At 32.9% G+C, this 16,466-nt stretch overlaps 1 protein-coding gene across 4 annotated transcripts in view; it reads left to right on the top strand.

The window, feature by feature from the left end:
* Nucleotides 1-16,466, top strand: part of SHOC2 (SHOC2 leucine rich repeat scaffold protein) — an 84,877-nt gene that overhangs the window by 34,108 nt on the left and 34,303 nt on the right. For 3 of the 4 annotated variants that reach the window (XM_006182537.3, XM_032490944.1, XM_032490945.1), the window contains exon 2: nucleotides 7,276-8,220. In XM_006182537.3, coding sequence (XP_006182599.1) covers nucleotides 7,518-8,220 — 703 coding nt within the window. In that variant the 5' untranslated portion in view covers nucleotides 7,276-7,517. Of the gene's footprint in view, nucleotides 1-4,881; nucleotides 4,959-7,275; nucleotides 8,221-16,466 lie in introns of those variants that run through there. The other variant, XM_014557459.2, reaches the window with a different exon arrangement.

The raw sequence follows: 16,466 nt of genomic DNA, 5'->3' as shown, positions 1-16,466 counted from the left end.
GCAATCCCACTAGCAATGAGTTAAGGTTCCAGTTTTTCTACATCCTTGCTAATACTTGTTATTACACCATACTGTATTCTTTTGAGTTTGCTTCCTCCCTCTCCAACCAACTCTTTGTCCTCAGAAAGAAACCTTTTCTGCCTCACCTGTAAGTTTGGTAGTTGCCAAGGGCCCAGGTCTTTTTTTTTTTTTTTTTTTTTTAACAGGTGTCCTGAGCCTCAGTCTTAAACTCTTTTCCCCTCTTTTTCTATTGTTCTTCCTGATCATGGTGTTATAAACCATCAATATGCTGTTGCCTTCCAAATGTGTTTCTACCTCAAACCTCTTAGCTTCAGGATCCTCCTCCTCAACCTCCCTGTCCACATAGAGTATAATACTGAGTTTGTCAGTTTTCCCTCCTAAATATTTCTTGAATGTACCCACTTTCCATCCATTCTGTAATATTTTAGTGTAAGATATTAACTCTCACTTAGTTGCAGTGGTCTTCTAATTGCTCTCCTGTTTTTGCTCTTTCCCTCAACAATCCATTCTCCACACAAAGATATGAGAGATCCTTTTAAAACATACATCATTTTACTCTCACAATCATTCAGTGATCTAGAAGGGAATCTAAGCTCATTATGGTTACAAAATCCTGCATAATCTTGTCCTTCTCTTAATTGCCTTAGTCTGATCCCGTATCATTCTCCCTCATGTGTAGTCTGGGCACATTAACCTCCATTTAGTTCCTGTTTCACAATATTCTTGTATATCTCAGCTTTACATGTTATTTTTTCTTTGCGGGATGCTGTTTGCTTGTTTCTTTTTTCTACCTGACTGTAAGCACTTTGAGGGCAGGAACATGTCTTTTTTCTTTATTCAACACTTAGTCTTGATGGCTGGCACATGGAGGAGTTTAATAAATATTTGTTGAATGTATAAATGACATAATTATAGTATTTCTTTTGCTTGAAGTTTTCTTTGGACTGCCATTTAGGAACTGTTTATATAATTCTTACTAGTATTCATCTTCTATACATGTACCATTTATAAAAACGCCTAAATAAATGAAGTTTTTGTGCATTGCTTCTTTTAATGTGTTACCAGAACTATAACACAGAATAGTCTCTAGTCCCCCTCTCTTGGGCCCAATAGGGTAATAATTTACTAACCTTTTATTTTTCTGTAGTAATGCTCATCTTTGATTCTGTAATACCTGTCAGATATGTCACTTGTACTTAAATTTTAATTAAATGAATTACAAAATGGTGAAATTCTTTATTTCCAAGAAAAAAACTATTGCAACTATCCTTTTAATTTGACCCTCAAGTTCTAAAAGCAATGGTGTGACATCAGCACAACACTGCTTACTAAATACGTTATACCTTCAGGGTGATGGTAGCACATATCAGAGATGTTTTCCCTTATTCCACTCCACTGAAACTTTTTTTTTTAGTAATATCCCAGCCAGTTTATGCTAGATTTGGTGGCAAGTCAAAATGGAATTACCAATTATTTTGATATATAATAGCCCAGTTTTTAAATTAATTTTAATTAGTTATCTTTTAATTTTATCTGGAAGATAGAGAACTTGTATGCTTAGGATGTTCCTGATTTACTCACCATATTTTATGAATGATCATTGTCTAAAGTATATTTACATGTGTTTACTTCAAAAAAAGACCCTTCTCTTTCCCGGCAATATTTATGAAATATGTACCTTCCCAAATCAAATGGTATCTATGCAGGTATATTTATATCTGATATTGAACAAGATTGAGAGAAATCTTTTTGCAGACAATTTGGACTGCTTATTTTTTACTTTAACATTTTTTTATTTTCAAAATGTTTTTTCAAAAATGTAGTTTTTAAACTTCCACTTATTTAAGAAAAAATCAGTATACGTCTTTGTAATTTACATATGATAGATTTGTATTGTTCATTGTATTTTATTTTTTACGTTTTTCTTTTGAAACAGTTTTAGACTCATAGAATTTATAAAATTGGTACAGAGAAGTTCCCTATACCTTCATTTATTTTTCACCAATGGAAATTGTACTATAGTTATGTAAGATGTTATCAAAACCAGGAAATTGACATTGGCACAATACTGTTAACTAAGCTACACCCCTCATTTGAGATTTCGCCAGTTTTTCCATGCACTCTTTTTTGTGGAGGTGGGGGTGGGGGTGAGGGTTGATTGTCCTATGAAATTTGATCGCATGCGTAGATTTTTCTAACCACCACCACAAAGTACAGACCTAATTCATCACTTCAGAGACGCTCCCACATGCTGTTCCTTTATAGCCACACTCTCACCCCAGTCCTAAGCCAATGGTGATCACTGATTTTGTCTCCATCACTATAATTTTGTCATTTAACAATATATGAACGGAATAATATAGTATGTAACCTTTTGATGGTAACTTTTTCAGTCACCAGAATGCCCTTGAGATTCACCCAAGTTTTTGTGTGCAAGGATAGTTTGTTCCTTTTTATTGTTGACTAATATTCCACTGCATGAATGTAACATAATTTATCAATTCGCCTAGTAAAAGACATTTGGGTGGTTTCCAGTTTGGGGGGGGGTATTACAAATAAAGCTGCTGTGACCATTCTGTGTGAAAGTAAAGTTTTTATTTCTCTAGGGTAAGGACCTGAGAGTGCAGTTGGTTGGTTGGTTAAGTGTGTGTTTATCTATGAGAAACTACCAAATCATTTACCAGAGTGGCTGTGCCATTTTATATTCTCATCAGCAATGAATAAGTTTCTCATTTCACATTTCACATTTTCTCCAGCACTTGCTATCACCTGTATTTTTAATTTCAGCTCTCCTAATAGGTATATAGTTATATTTGCAATTCTCTGATGGCTAGTGATGTTGAGTATCTTTACGTGTGCTTACCTGCCATTTGTATCTTTGGTGAAATGTCTCTGCAAGTCTTTAGCCCATTTTCTAATTGAATTGATTATTTTCTTACTGTTCAAAGGAGTCCTTTATATATTCTTGGTATATTTCCTCCCAGGCTGCAGCTTGTGTTTTCATCCTCTTAACTGAGTCTTACACAGTGCAAAAGTTTTTAATTTTGACCAGTTTATCATTTTTCCCTTTAAGTATTGGTGTCATATCTAGTAATTCCTTGCTTAACCATAGGTTATAAAATTTTTCTCCTATGTTTTCTTCTAGAAGTTTTATAGCTTTATTTTTCACATTTAGATCTTAGATCCATTTTGAGTTAATTTTTATATAAGGTATGAAGTTCAGGTCAGAGGTGTTTTTCTTGCCTATAGAAGTTAGTTACTCCAGCAACATTTGTTGAAAGGCTATTCTCCTCCACTGAACTGCTTTTACACGTTTGTTAGAAATCAGTTGGATATTGCCAAATGCTGGGGAGTATGTAGAGCAACAATGCTGATGGGAATGCAGAATGATATAGCCACTTTGGAACGTAGTTTCTTACAAAACTACACATACTCTTATCATACAACCCAGTAGTCACTCTCGTTGGTATTTATCCAAATAAGTTGAAATTTTATGTCTGAATGAAAACCTGCAGAAGAATGTTCACAACAGCTTTATTAATGATTGCCAAAACTTGGGAGCAACCAAGATGATCTTCAGTAGGTGAATAGATAAATAAATGTGGGACATCCAGACAATGGAATATTTTTTAGCAATAAAAGGTCCAGACCCAAAAAGACATGGAGAAAACTTAAATGAAGGTCATTTTTTATTTCTTTTATCAGTGTTTTGTAGTTTTAAGCGTACAGATTCTGTACATAATTTGTTAGCTTTATACCTAAGTATTTAAATTTTGAAGGGATTGCAAATGGTATTGTTTTAATTTTGGTTTTCAGTTGTTTCTAACATAGAGAAATATGATTGATTTTTGTGTCTTGACCTTATTTCCTGTGACCATGCTAAACTCACTTATTGATTCTATGAGGTTTTTTGACTCTGCATAGATAATCATGTCATCTACAAGTAGGAACAGTTTTATTTCTTCCTTTGTAATCTATATGCTGTTTCTTTTTCTTGCCTTACTGCACTGCTAGGCAATATACATTCCTAAGCTATCACAGTCTACTAGTATCAACATTTTACCACTCCAAGTAGAATGTAATAATCTTCTTATCAGTTGGGTCTCTTCATTCTCACTCCTTTATCATATGATTGTCTCAGTATCTCTATATTCATTGACAGCCACCTCAGAGATATATTCTTTGCTTTCAACAATCTAACAGAATTTACAAAACTGAAGAAGAGAAGAATTGTGAATTGTATTAATCTGTATTCTTACCCTTTCTATTGATCTTTCTTCATTCCTTATGTTCTAAATTTCATTGTTTACTTTCCTGTCTGAAGAACTTCCTTTGACAGTTCTTTTAGAGCAGGGCTACTGGCATCAAATTCTCTTTGTTTTCCTTCATCTGAGAATGTCATTTTTTTTCCTTCATTCCTGAAGAATGTTTATGCTGAATAAAGAAGTCTTGGTTGACAGTTCTTTTTTTCAAAACTTGAAAAATGTTTGTCACTTCCTCAGGCCTATATGATTTCTGATGAGAAATTCACTGACATTCAAATAATTGTTCTCCTATAGATTTTTGTTGTTACTTCAAGATTTTCATTTTTCAGAAGTCTGATTATCATATTCTGGGAATGGATTTCTTTGAGTTTTTCCTGTTTAGTTTTTGCTCAGCTTTTTGTCTCCATAAGTTTATGCTTTTTACCAAATTTTAGAAGATTCAGCCATTGTCTCTTTAAATAATTTTTTAGCCACATATTCATTCTTCTTTCCTTCTGGGATTCTGAAGAAACAAATATTAGATGTTTTATTTCTGTTCTGTAGCTCACTGAGGCTCTTTTGAGCTTTTAAAATCTATTTTCTTTCTGTTGTTCAGATTGGATAATTTCTACTGATGTTTCTTCAGGTTCACCCAATCGTCAGTAATCTCCATTCTTCTATTGAGCCCATCCAGTGAGTTTTAAATTTTTATGTATTACATAATTTAGCTCTAAAATTTTCATTTGGTTGTCTATTTATCTTTTATTTCTTTGCTGAGACTTTATGCTTATTTGTTTCTAGAGTATATGTAATTGTTGGAGCATTTTTTGGTTTTGCTTTTTTGAGAGCTGCTTTAGAATCCTTGTCAGATAATTCCAACATCTGTGTCATCTCATTGTTGGTGTCTGTTAATTGTCTTTTCTTATTCAGGTAGATATTTTCCTAGTTCTTGGTATGAGTAATTTTGGATTGTTTTTTGGACATTTTGAGACTGTTATGAAACTTTGATTTCTTTTACAATCTGTTTTAGCAGTCAACCTGTTTTGGTTCAGAATACACATCCTGACTCATTTTTGTGGTCTTTGGTTCCAGTATAGCTTTCACAGTCTTCTTAGGGGTATTCTAGTCTGTCTTGCTTGTATGCCACCCCAAGGTCAATTTGAAAAATAGGTGGTATTAACACTGTAGTTCAGTTCCCAAAGCATTTGTTGTTTTGATTCTGGTTAATTTCATACATGAGCTTCTATGGATTGTGCCAGGGAATACACAGATTGAAAGGATTCCTTTATCCGGCTCCCTCCTCTCCATAATTTTCTCCCTCCCCCTCTAGTTGTGAAGGGGTGGTGTGCTACCTCTTTGCTAACATTTGCTTAGTGCAGGGTGGGGATGGTCAACAGGGATCTTCTCCACAATCTCCATGACCACAGTGCTGATGCCAAGGGGGATGTGTGCTGCTTCTGTCTAAGTTAGCGCAGGGCTGGGATGGTTGGCAGAGTTTTGCTCCACAGTCTTTGCGGCCTCATTGCCAGTTGGGAGGGAAAAGGGTTCCATCCTGCAGTGCTATTCTCTTCATAGTCCTTTGACTAGAGAGAATGGACTTTTCTTGGACTTTGTTTTGGTCAGTGCCTGTTGGTACTTCTGGATTATGGACTTCTCTACTACTCAGGCCGTAATATATAGGAAATCAAACCAAAACAAAAAAACCAAAGAACTTACCACCAGGTAGGTCATCCTTCATTCAAGGTCCCTAAGCAGTATACCTTCTTTTCTCTACCTTTCAGAATCTTCTGCTATTTATTTTATACATCTTGTCAGGGTTTTGGGTTGTAATCAATGTGAAGAACAGGAGTAAATGGGCTTATTCCATCTTGTCTGGAATCAGAAGTCTTATTTATTGTCACTGAAATCCAATATTGTAAAGCTTTCACGTTTGTGTTTAAGACTAAGGAACACATTCAGTCTATATGGCCCATTGATGTGTTTTTTTAAGGTGAATAATTTTTACATGTGATGATTATCATTATAGTCTAATAACAAGAATAGACCTTATTAGGCTGGTGCTTTCTCACTTCCATCTTCCCTCATCTTTTCAACCTTTGTGGATCATTTTGGTCAGTCATTTTATCAGTGAAGTTTTTCTACTTTTAAGAACCCTTAATCCTTCTTGCTGGCAACTGAAAAACCACCTCTTCAGTTCCCACAATGTAGACATGATTGGAGCTGGCTCTTTGTTACTGTTTCTCAGGGTGGTCCTTAGACTTACCTTACCTGCACCAGAGTCACCTAGGGTGCTCATTAAAGTGTAGATTCTATAGTGCCCCTTTCCTGAGTTATTTGTTGTTCCGCATGCATATTTCACTTTGCTCATCTTGTTCTTTTGCCAGACTCCTCTCTATTCTGTCATTTTGGCCTTTCATATCTTTCCTGTTCCCTGCAACTATCTGATAATTAGCTGCACATCGAGCAGTTTCAGTGAAAGTGGTTAGGAGCATAGGCTGTGGGTACCTACTGCCTACACTGGAATCTTAACTCTGTTACTTTTCCAAGAGTGCAAAGCTAGTTACTTAACAACATTTCTGTGCCTCAGTGTCCTTGTGTGTAAAGTAGGGCTAACAATTTACCTCATACAACTGTTTATATGCATTAAATGAGTTAATATTTGTAAATTCCCTGCATTAGAGCTTGTGCATAGGAAGCACTCAGATTAGGATGTTAGCTGCTGCTGTGATTTCTCCCACTTTTCAGGCTTACAAACTTTTGTATTCAGTAACTCGTATATTTATCTTACCTCTTGCTGTTAGGGTGTAAATTCCTTAAAGATAAAGCCTACCTTTGTAATTTTTATAGTTTTTCAATGAATTTTATGAAATAGGTGTTTGATAAATATTTACTGTATCAAATCATAGGAAAATGACAATTGTCAGTCAAGATTGTTTTTCAGAGCCCATGTACTTAACATAAATTATAATCTAAAGTAATTTAATACTCTCTCTTCTGTATTATATTTCAGGAATTCTAATGAATCATTGATTGACCAGCATCATTTTACCAGTTGGAATGAGTTATCAGAAATGGGCATACTGCTTTTAGATCCACCATGTAACAGATGGCTGTTACTCCATGGTGATTACTTCTTCAAGCCAACACTTTTTTTGATTGTGTAGGATCTTTGTCTCTTCGTCTTTGAATTCCAATTTCTATTGTTGGCGAACAAAAGGAGTTCATGTAGTTTTTGCCCAAGCTTGAGTCACCATGAGTAGTAGTTTAGGAAAAGAAAAAGACTCTAAAGAGAAAGATCCCAAAGTACCATCAGCAAAGGAAAGAGAAAAGGAGGCAAAAGCTTCTGGAGGTTTCGGGAAAGAGAGCAAAGAAAAAGAACCTAAGACCAAAGGGAAAGATGCCAAAGATGGAAAGAAGGACTCCAGTGCTGCCCAACCAGGGGTGGCTTTTTCAGTTGATAATACGATTAAACGGCCAAATCCGGCACCTGGGACTAGAAAAAAGTCTAGCAATGCAGAGGTGATTAAAGAGCTCAACAAATGCCGAGAAGAGAATTCAATGCGTTTGGACTTATCCAAGAGGTCTATACACATATTGCCATCATCAATCAAAGAGTTGACTCAATTAACAGAACTTTATTTATATAGCAACAAATTGCAGTCCCTCCCAGCAGAAGTGGGATGTCTGGTAAATCTCATGACACTGGCTCTAAGTGAAAATTCACTTACCAGTTTGCCTGACTCTCTTGATAACTTGAAGAAGCTGCGGATGCTTGATTTACGGCATAATAAACTGAGAGAAATTCCATCAGTGGTGTATAGGCTAGATTCTCTCACCACTCTTTACCTTCGTTTTAATCGTATAACTACTGTGGAAAAGGACATCAGAAACCTGTCAAAACTCAGCATGCTTAGCATTCGAGAGAACAAAATCAAACAACTACCTGCTGAAATTGGTAAGAAGCCTTTGATTACTATTATTATTTGTAGTATTTGTTATGCTAAATAATTCTGTTCAGTGCTTTTCCATATCAGAAATATCTGATACTTGCCTAAAAATAGCTGGTTTCTAAGTTCTGTCTTCTTTATGGTTTACCTTAATCAGTTTTAGCGATGTTAATAGTACATGGTTTGAGATTATTTCATAGACTTAGAAAATGAGTTACAGTGTAGCTGTAAGTGGGCCTTAAGATTTTTTTCAATTGTTCTTTTTTTTAAAAATTTTTTTTAATTTCACATTTAAAATTTTTATTTACTTATTTGGGGGGAGGTAATTAGGCTTTTATTTATTTATTTATTTTAATGGAGGTACTGGGTATCAAACCCAGGACCTTGTTCATGCTAGGCATGCATTCTACCCCTGAGCTATATTCCCCTCCCCCCTATAATTGGTTCTTTTTCACACAGACCTAATTTGCTTTCATCATTGGGGGAAAAAGTAAATCTGAATTAGAACAAAGGTTTTTGCCTAATTATTAAGTTGTTACTACCTATTTTTAAAGTATTTACAGATATGTAAGCTGCTTTAAGGCTGTATTTTCCCATTCTCTGACATTCTGTTCTTTACCTGAAAAATGTTTGCTAAAATTCACATTACTTTTCTACATAATTTACCACAAAGATTGGCATATCAAAGCCTTGTGAAGAAGCCGTATGTAAGAAAATGAAAAACATTTCATTTGTAAAGTACTTACATGTTCATTAAAAACAATCTAAGAATACAGAAAAGTAGAAAAGTCAGTAAATGAAAGACTGTTAACATTTTGGTAGATTTCATTCTTTTCATATATAAAGCTAAGTTGTTCAGAAACAAAGGGAAAAATGTTTTTGAAAGAATGGGTAGTAGGGTAAAAAATAGGAAATATACATGTATAAGCAAGTAAAAACAAGTTAAGTTGTTTTGATATTTTAATTATAGAACATTTTTCAGAAGTGTTTGGAATATTGTAAACCATTAATTTACCAATTTTGAGAAATTGATAAAGGTATTATCTTTGAGCCCTTTTTTAGGTTTTTTTTTTTTTAAATTGACATAAAAATTAGTTGTACAACTTTTTAAGGAAAGTTTTCCTTTTCGTGTGAAAGGCAAGTTTATTCTGAATAAAACAGGTCAATTAAATATATTGTTGCTTTGAGCATTGATCTTATAATGATTGATAAAGGAAACTTTGTTTTAGGCTGTGTAGCTTTGTAGAGACATAATATTCTGTGGGTGTTTTAAAATTTTTATTTAGCTTTGAAAAAGACGCAGCTTAAATTTTAGTATGATATTCTACATTTAACTCTAATCAGACACTTAAAATCTTAATTTAATTTTGGGTTAATTATATATATGTAGAAAGTCCATGATCAATTTTCTTGTGCTTACAAAGTATGACACACTTATGGGATATTAAAATATCCCTAGGAATATGGATGGAAATGCTCCTTTCCATGTCTTTAGATAGAAATGTGGTTGTTGAATGACTTGATTTTGTACCAGATTCAGTCAAAATTTGACCTGTTTGTAATTCATAGAAATATTTGTGGAATAGAATTATAAGCTGTTGGAGAAAGAAATGCTAAATTTTTACATAGAAATATAAAATGTTATTTCTTGTCTTTGTTCTTATTGTTGTTTTATGCACGTGTTACACTCCATTGTAAAACTTTGGCTTTAATTCATATCAGAGTCTTTCTTTAAGGAATTTTTTTTTCCTGTTGAAAAAATGTTATCAAATTACCTGGGAATTAGGAACATGTATTTCTTACATAAGAAATTATTTCGTAGGATTTTAAATTTACTTCAGTTTGTTCTTGAGCATATAAATATAGCATTTTTGCTAAAAAGTGAATGTGTTTTAAAAATTGGCAAATTTAATTAGTGAATTAAATGGTTGACATTTGTGGCTGCCTAGTCTTTTGACTTTTATTCCTAAGTTTATAATTTTAAAAATAACCATTGAGTTTGTTTTTCAGTAGGCACCCTCCCACCATTAGTGACATTGAAGTTTGTGTTCTTGTAATTTCTGTATTTCTATAAATTAGTAACTTTATAAGTGTTATTTATTTTATTCCAAGCATGGCATCAGATAGAAAGTAAACTGCTTCTAAAAATAAAACTTACTATTTTCTATAAGGAGTTAAGATTTATAAGGTTTAACTTAGATGAATGCATTTGGGACAAATATTGCAGAAGTCTGCATTATCTGTTTCCTTATTAGGGAACAAGAAAATAAAGGTCCAGTAAAAATAACATAATTATATAATAAGAATAGCTGTTGTTTGACCACAGTATGTCATATACCATACATTATTCTGTATATGTATACTTATCTTATTAAGTTCTTGTAGTAATCCAGTGAAGTAGATACTTCTCTCCTCATGGTACTGAAGAAGGAACTGAAAATACAGAGAGATTAAATAATTTACTGAAGATCATGCTCTTGGCAGAGTCAAGAGTTTGAATCTAGGTCTCACTATACTGTCCCCATTAGTCTTAGAAGAGTGGGTTCCCTCCCATAGGTTATGGTTTAGTGGTCCAACAGGTATAGGGGGTCTGTACTTTTCAAGGTGGGTTATTCTATGTGTAGCTGCAGTTGAAAGCCATAGCAGTAGTTTTTTTGTTTTGTTTTGTTTTGAAGGGGAAGGATGTTAGCTTAATTGAGATATGATTCACATACCATACAATTCATGCATTTGAAGTGTACAATTCAATTTTTTTTTTTTTAGCATATTCAGAGTTGTTCACTCTTACAATTATACGACATTTTCATCACTCCAGAAAGAAACTCTATTCTTGGAAGTCACCCCACTCCTATTTTCTCCCAACCCCTTAGCCCTAGGCAAACACTAATCTACTTCCTGTTTCTATAGATTTGCCTATTCTGGACATTTCATATAAATGGAATCATATAATATGTGGTCTTTGTTGACTGGCTTCTTTCTCTTAGCATAATTTTGTCAAAACTTCATCCAGATTGTAGCATGTATCAGTACATCATTCCCTTTTATTGCTGAATAATATTCTATTGTATGAATATACCAGATTTTATTTATCTACTCATCAGTTGCTGAACATTTGGGCTGTTTTTGCTTTCTAGTTATTATGAATAAAATTACTGTGAACATTTGTGTACAATTTTTTGGGTAGACATTTGTTTACATTTCTCTTGGATATATACTGACCTAGAAGTGGAATTTTTGAGTCATACGGTAACTGTAGGTTAATCTTTTGAGGAACTACTGGACTGCTTTCTTTAGTGGCTGCACCATTTTACATCCCCATTAGCAGTGTATGAGGGTTCCAGTTCCTCTGCATCCTCAGCATTCTTGTGATTATCAGTCTTTCTTATTACAGCCAATCCGTGAATGTGCATTGGTATCTCATTATGATTTGATTTATAGTTCACTGATTATTATAGATTTGTTTTTAATTCTTGAAAGCTATCTTTTATTATAAAGACAAATATTTTATGTGACGCAGATCTAGCTATCACTTTTTTAGTTACAAAAAAAGTAAAATACTGAGCTCTTTTGAAAATGTTTGCAAAATAAGACCCATGCACCATGATCAAACAAAATGGAATTTGACTGTTTTTAAAGTATTATACACCCTTAATGTAATTTGATTTTCTGCTGAAACTATAACAAGAGAATTTACAGTTCGAAATATGTGCTAATTATCATTTTGTTAAACTTCCATTTATACATATTAGATCCACATTATTATAGATATATGTTAGACTTATATTATACATATTAAGTGCTTATTCTTCTTTGTTGTTTTTTATGAGTATACCACTTTCAATCATGCCATCCAGTTTGTGTTCAGGAGAATATTTGAGGAATGAGAGAAATTAGAAGATTTTGAAACACAGCCTACTATTTAGTTTAAATAACATGTTTGAAATTTAGCAGCTATGCTACTGCCTTTATAGGGAAATTAGAGTCTGAATACGTGTATCTTTAAGCGCTAATGGTATCTTTATTAATGCCATGTAATTTGATACCAATGATACATATTCATGTGGGTGAACACTGGCAGAAAACAGTAAAAAGATACTGGAAGACACATGAAGAGCTAGACAGAATATATTAGAGTAGCCAAGAAAACCCTTCATTTAGTAATGTTTATTTACTTTTTTCCTTTTGTGTGATAAGACATGGAGAAATAAAGCAAATGTCCTATCTTTTTGTAGTAAGTAGATAGATGGAAACCTTAGTCATTGCTCTCTTTTATAGATCAGTGTTTCATTCTTCATGCCCATACCTCCTTTCACCATTTGTAATCTTGAAAGAGACTCTTCGCTGAACACCAAGACAGTCAAGAAATCATGTTTTCAGAGGGAAAACAGTAAATAACCACTCCCCCTCTCCCCCCACTTGGTTCCTTTGAGTTTCATGTTAGAGATGTACTTCTGTAAATTTTTTTTGGCCTGGGTGGACTAGGGTGAGGCCGTCAGGTAGTCAGTTTGAATAATTAATCATTTTAGTTCAGGAAACTCTGGGCAATAGAGTTTTAAATGATTTTATTCTTCTAGAAAGGAAATGATTGCTCTTTGAAACCAGAAATAAACTGCATCTTTGTCTCTAATTTATTACTTAGAGTTATTCCTACAACTTTTTTTCCTTTGTTGAATTAAAGGCTAGTTGAGGATTTCTTTTTCTTTAAGGAGCCCTATTTATTATTCCTTATAAAAAAACAGCTAACTTAGAGGGAATATTTTTTTGATCTACTTATCCTATATTATATGGTCAATAAGATGCTACATCATTTATATCACATACAATTTTATGTGAATTTGTTAAAATAATCCTTTTTGCTTAGGAGAATGATCTGCTGTGTTAAATTGTTTGCTTTTTGAGAACCCAGATTAATTTTACCCAATAAAAAACCTCTCACAGCATTCAGATGTATGAGAAATTAGAGTCAGCAATTTTTTAACCCATTTGAGTCATTAAAATTTATTGAAAACAAAATCAATTTCCTACTATATGCACTGCAATACTGCAGTTATATTTTATGTCAAGTGATAATATAATTAATATATAATAAATGTGTATGTATACTCGTAACCCAAATGTATAAAAATACAAAGAACAGAATCAGCAATGTTTTAGAAGTTGAAGGATCTTACAGATTTTGTTCAATTCCCTATTATGTCATTTTCTGTGAATTTTTGTAGATAATAAATGGTAGGTTTTCAATGAATGTGGCTTGAAGTGAATTTAATGAAGCCCAATATTATTACCCATTTTTCAGTATTAACTCAAATTATAACCCTTTGTCCCTAAAATTCTTGAAATTCTCTCAGGACTGCCAGAGGTGCTACAATGGCTTTTGTGGTCCAGGTAGCATTATTTAATGATCTTTTTTGAGTGTTTTGTACAAGTGGTAATGAGTAACTCAGTTTGGCAGGAAAAAAATCAGGAAAGGGAACTCGCAGTTGTTAATAAATAACTCCTTTTGACTGGAAATCAGCAAGAAACCTTAGAGACCCAGAAACGAAATATTAACTTAGTTGATTGTTATCAAATTGTCAGGTATTTTCACTAAACAACAGAAACCTGAAAGAATTATTATTATTGCTAAAGAAGGCAGAAAGAGTGCAGAGGAAAAAAATAGTGCTTGAACAATCTTAGATCTGAGGATCATAGGATACATTTGACTTCCCACACTGCTCGGATATAGGGAAGAGGGTAATCATTGCACTCAAATGACAGCATACTATACATCGAAGGATATAGACACTATTGTGCATGTTGCTTGGTTACAGAAGCACTTGCTTAGAAGAATTACTGAAGTTTTCTTTGCAGTGAAAGGGAGAATTAAGCCTTTAAGACAAATTTAAGTAATGTAATAGTATTCTCACCTAAGTCCCTAAATCTGTTCAAGCTTCTGTGACAAGTATTTCCATCCCTTGTTAATTATGTAGTATTTACAAATGCATTTTAGTAAAATTTGATGTGATTTTTATATAGCTAAGCTCTGAATGTTTGAAAAATAACCTTGTAAGTTCAAGAACCAGAGTTATATTAAAAATATAAACATCCTTAATGTGAGTCTAATGATAGTATAGAGAAGACCATAAGTTATGGAGCAAACCTAAATTAGTTACTTACTGATATTTGAGTGCCTGTTAGATATATATTTAATGTGGCTTTTTTATATGTTGCTAGATTTAATTCACTGAAATTTAGTTAAGGATTTTTGCATTTATACTCATCATGGATATATTTATCCATAATTCTCCTTTTTTTCTTTTCTTTTGTAATGGTTTGCTGTCAGAGCAATGCTGGCTTCATATCATAGAATGGGTTGGGAAGTGTTCCTCTTACATGTTTTTGAAGAGTTTGTATAGAATTAGTAATTATTTCTCCAAATGTTTAGGAGAATTGATCAGTCATGCACTTTGGAACTAGGGTTTACTTTGTAGGAAGGTTTTAAATGACTGCTTTACTTAATAGAGACTTATTTGGGTTTTCTGTTTCTTATCTGTCAAAGCCTTTGTCTATTTAATTTGCTGAACATTTTTGACATCAAGTTTATAATAGTTCTTTATTTTTTTCTGAAGTTTGTAATATATACTTTGTAATATTCTTCTTTCATTCCTGACACTGGTAATTTGAGTCTTCTCTCCTTACTTGATAAGTCTGGCTATAGATGTATAAATTTTATTGGTCTTTAAAAAAAAAAACTGCTTTCGGTTTTATTATTTTTTTCTGTTATTTTCCCTTTTTTTTTTGTTTTCTACCCTTTATTATCTAGTTCCTTATTACTTTAGATTTCATATGTTCTTTTTTGTCTACTTTCTTAGGTTGGTTGATTGATTTTAGATCTTTTCATTATGTAAACGTTGATAGCTATAAACCTCCCTCCAAGTACTATTTTAGCAGCAGCCCATAAATTTTGATATGTTGTATTTTCATTATTCTTTAATTCAAAATATTTTCTAAATATCTCTTGTTATTCCCCAATACATGGATAATTTAGCAGTGCATTGTTCAGTTTCCAGGTATTTCAGAGATGTTTTCATATACTTTTTGTCACTGATTTATAAAATATGGTCTGTCTTGGTAAATGGTCTATATGCAGTTGAAAAATATGTGCATTTTGCTGTTATTTTTGGAGCAAGGTCAAGTTGGTTGATAATATTATTCATTTCTTCTATACCCTTACTGATTTTCTGTCTACTTTTTTCTTCAGTTAGTGAGGAGTATTGAAATATCCAACTATAATGGTAGATTGGTCTTGCAGGGGAGGGTATAGCGCAGTGGTAGAGTGCATGCTTAGCATTCACAAGGTCCTAGGTTCAATCCCCAGTACCTCTATTAAAATAAAAATTAATTAAAAAACCTAATTACCTCCTCCCAAAAAATTAAAAACTAAAAAAAAGTAGGTTTGTCTTTGTCCCATTAGTGCTATTATTTTTTCCTTCTTATAGTTTGAGACTCTGATTGGTTTTATATGTATATACATACACACACATACATACATAACATACTTAGGGTTTTTTTTTTTGTGTGTGATAAGGCAATGTATCATTGTGGAATATCTATCTTTATCTCTGGTAATATTCCTGCTAGTATTTCTAAATTCTGTTTTTATCTGATATTGATACAGCCATATCTTTTCCATACTTACACTTCTGTGTCTTTATATAGTACTTAAAGTGGTTTCTTGTAGGCAGCATATGGTTAGGTCTTGTGTTTTCATCCTGTCTATTTCTGCCTTAAATGAAGGATTTAGACTATTGACATTTAATATAGTTATCAATATGATCAGGTTAAAATCTATCAGCTGTCTGGCTAATTTCTGTTTGTGCCATTTGTTGCTTTTCCTTTTTCCCCTCATTTCATGCCTTCTTTTGGATTGAGTGTTTTTAAATAAATTCCATTTATCTCAACTGTTGCATATTAGTTATACATCTTTGTTACTTTTTTTAGTATCTGCTGTAGTATTTACATATTATAACTTAGCATAGTCTACGTTCATATAATATTATACAACTTTACATGTCTTAAGAACATGTCTTACAGTAGAACACTTCCATTACTCCCGTTCTTTGTGCAATTATCATACAATATATGATAATGTGTTATTCATATGAAAATATGTTATTCGTATTTATTATATATTCATATATTATCAATCCCATAATAATATATTGATATTGTTTTTACTTTAAACTTCATATTTTTTAAGCTTTTCATTTTGAAC

This window comes from Camelus ferus, chromosome 11 (assembly GCF_009834535.1).
Source record: "Camelus ferus isolate YT-003-E chromosome 11, BCGSAC_Cfer_1.0, whole genome shotgun sequence".
NCBI classification, from domain to species: domain Eukaryota; kingdom Metazoa; phylum Chordata; class Mammalia; order Artiodactyla; family Camelidae; genus Camelus; species Camelus ferus.
This window is presented reverse-complemented; position numbering and strand designations above follow the sequence as displayed.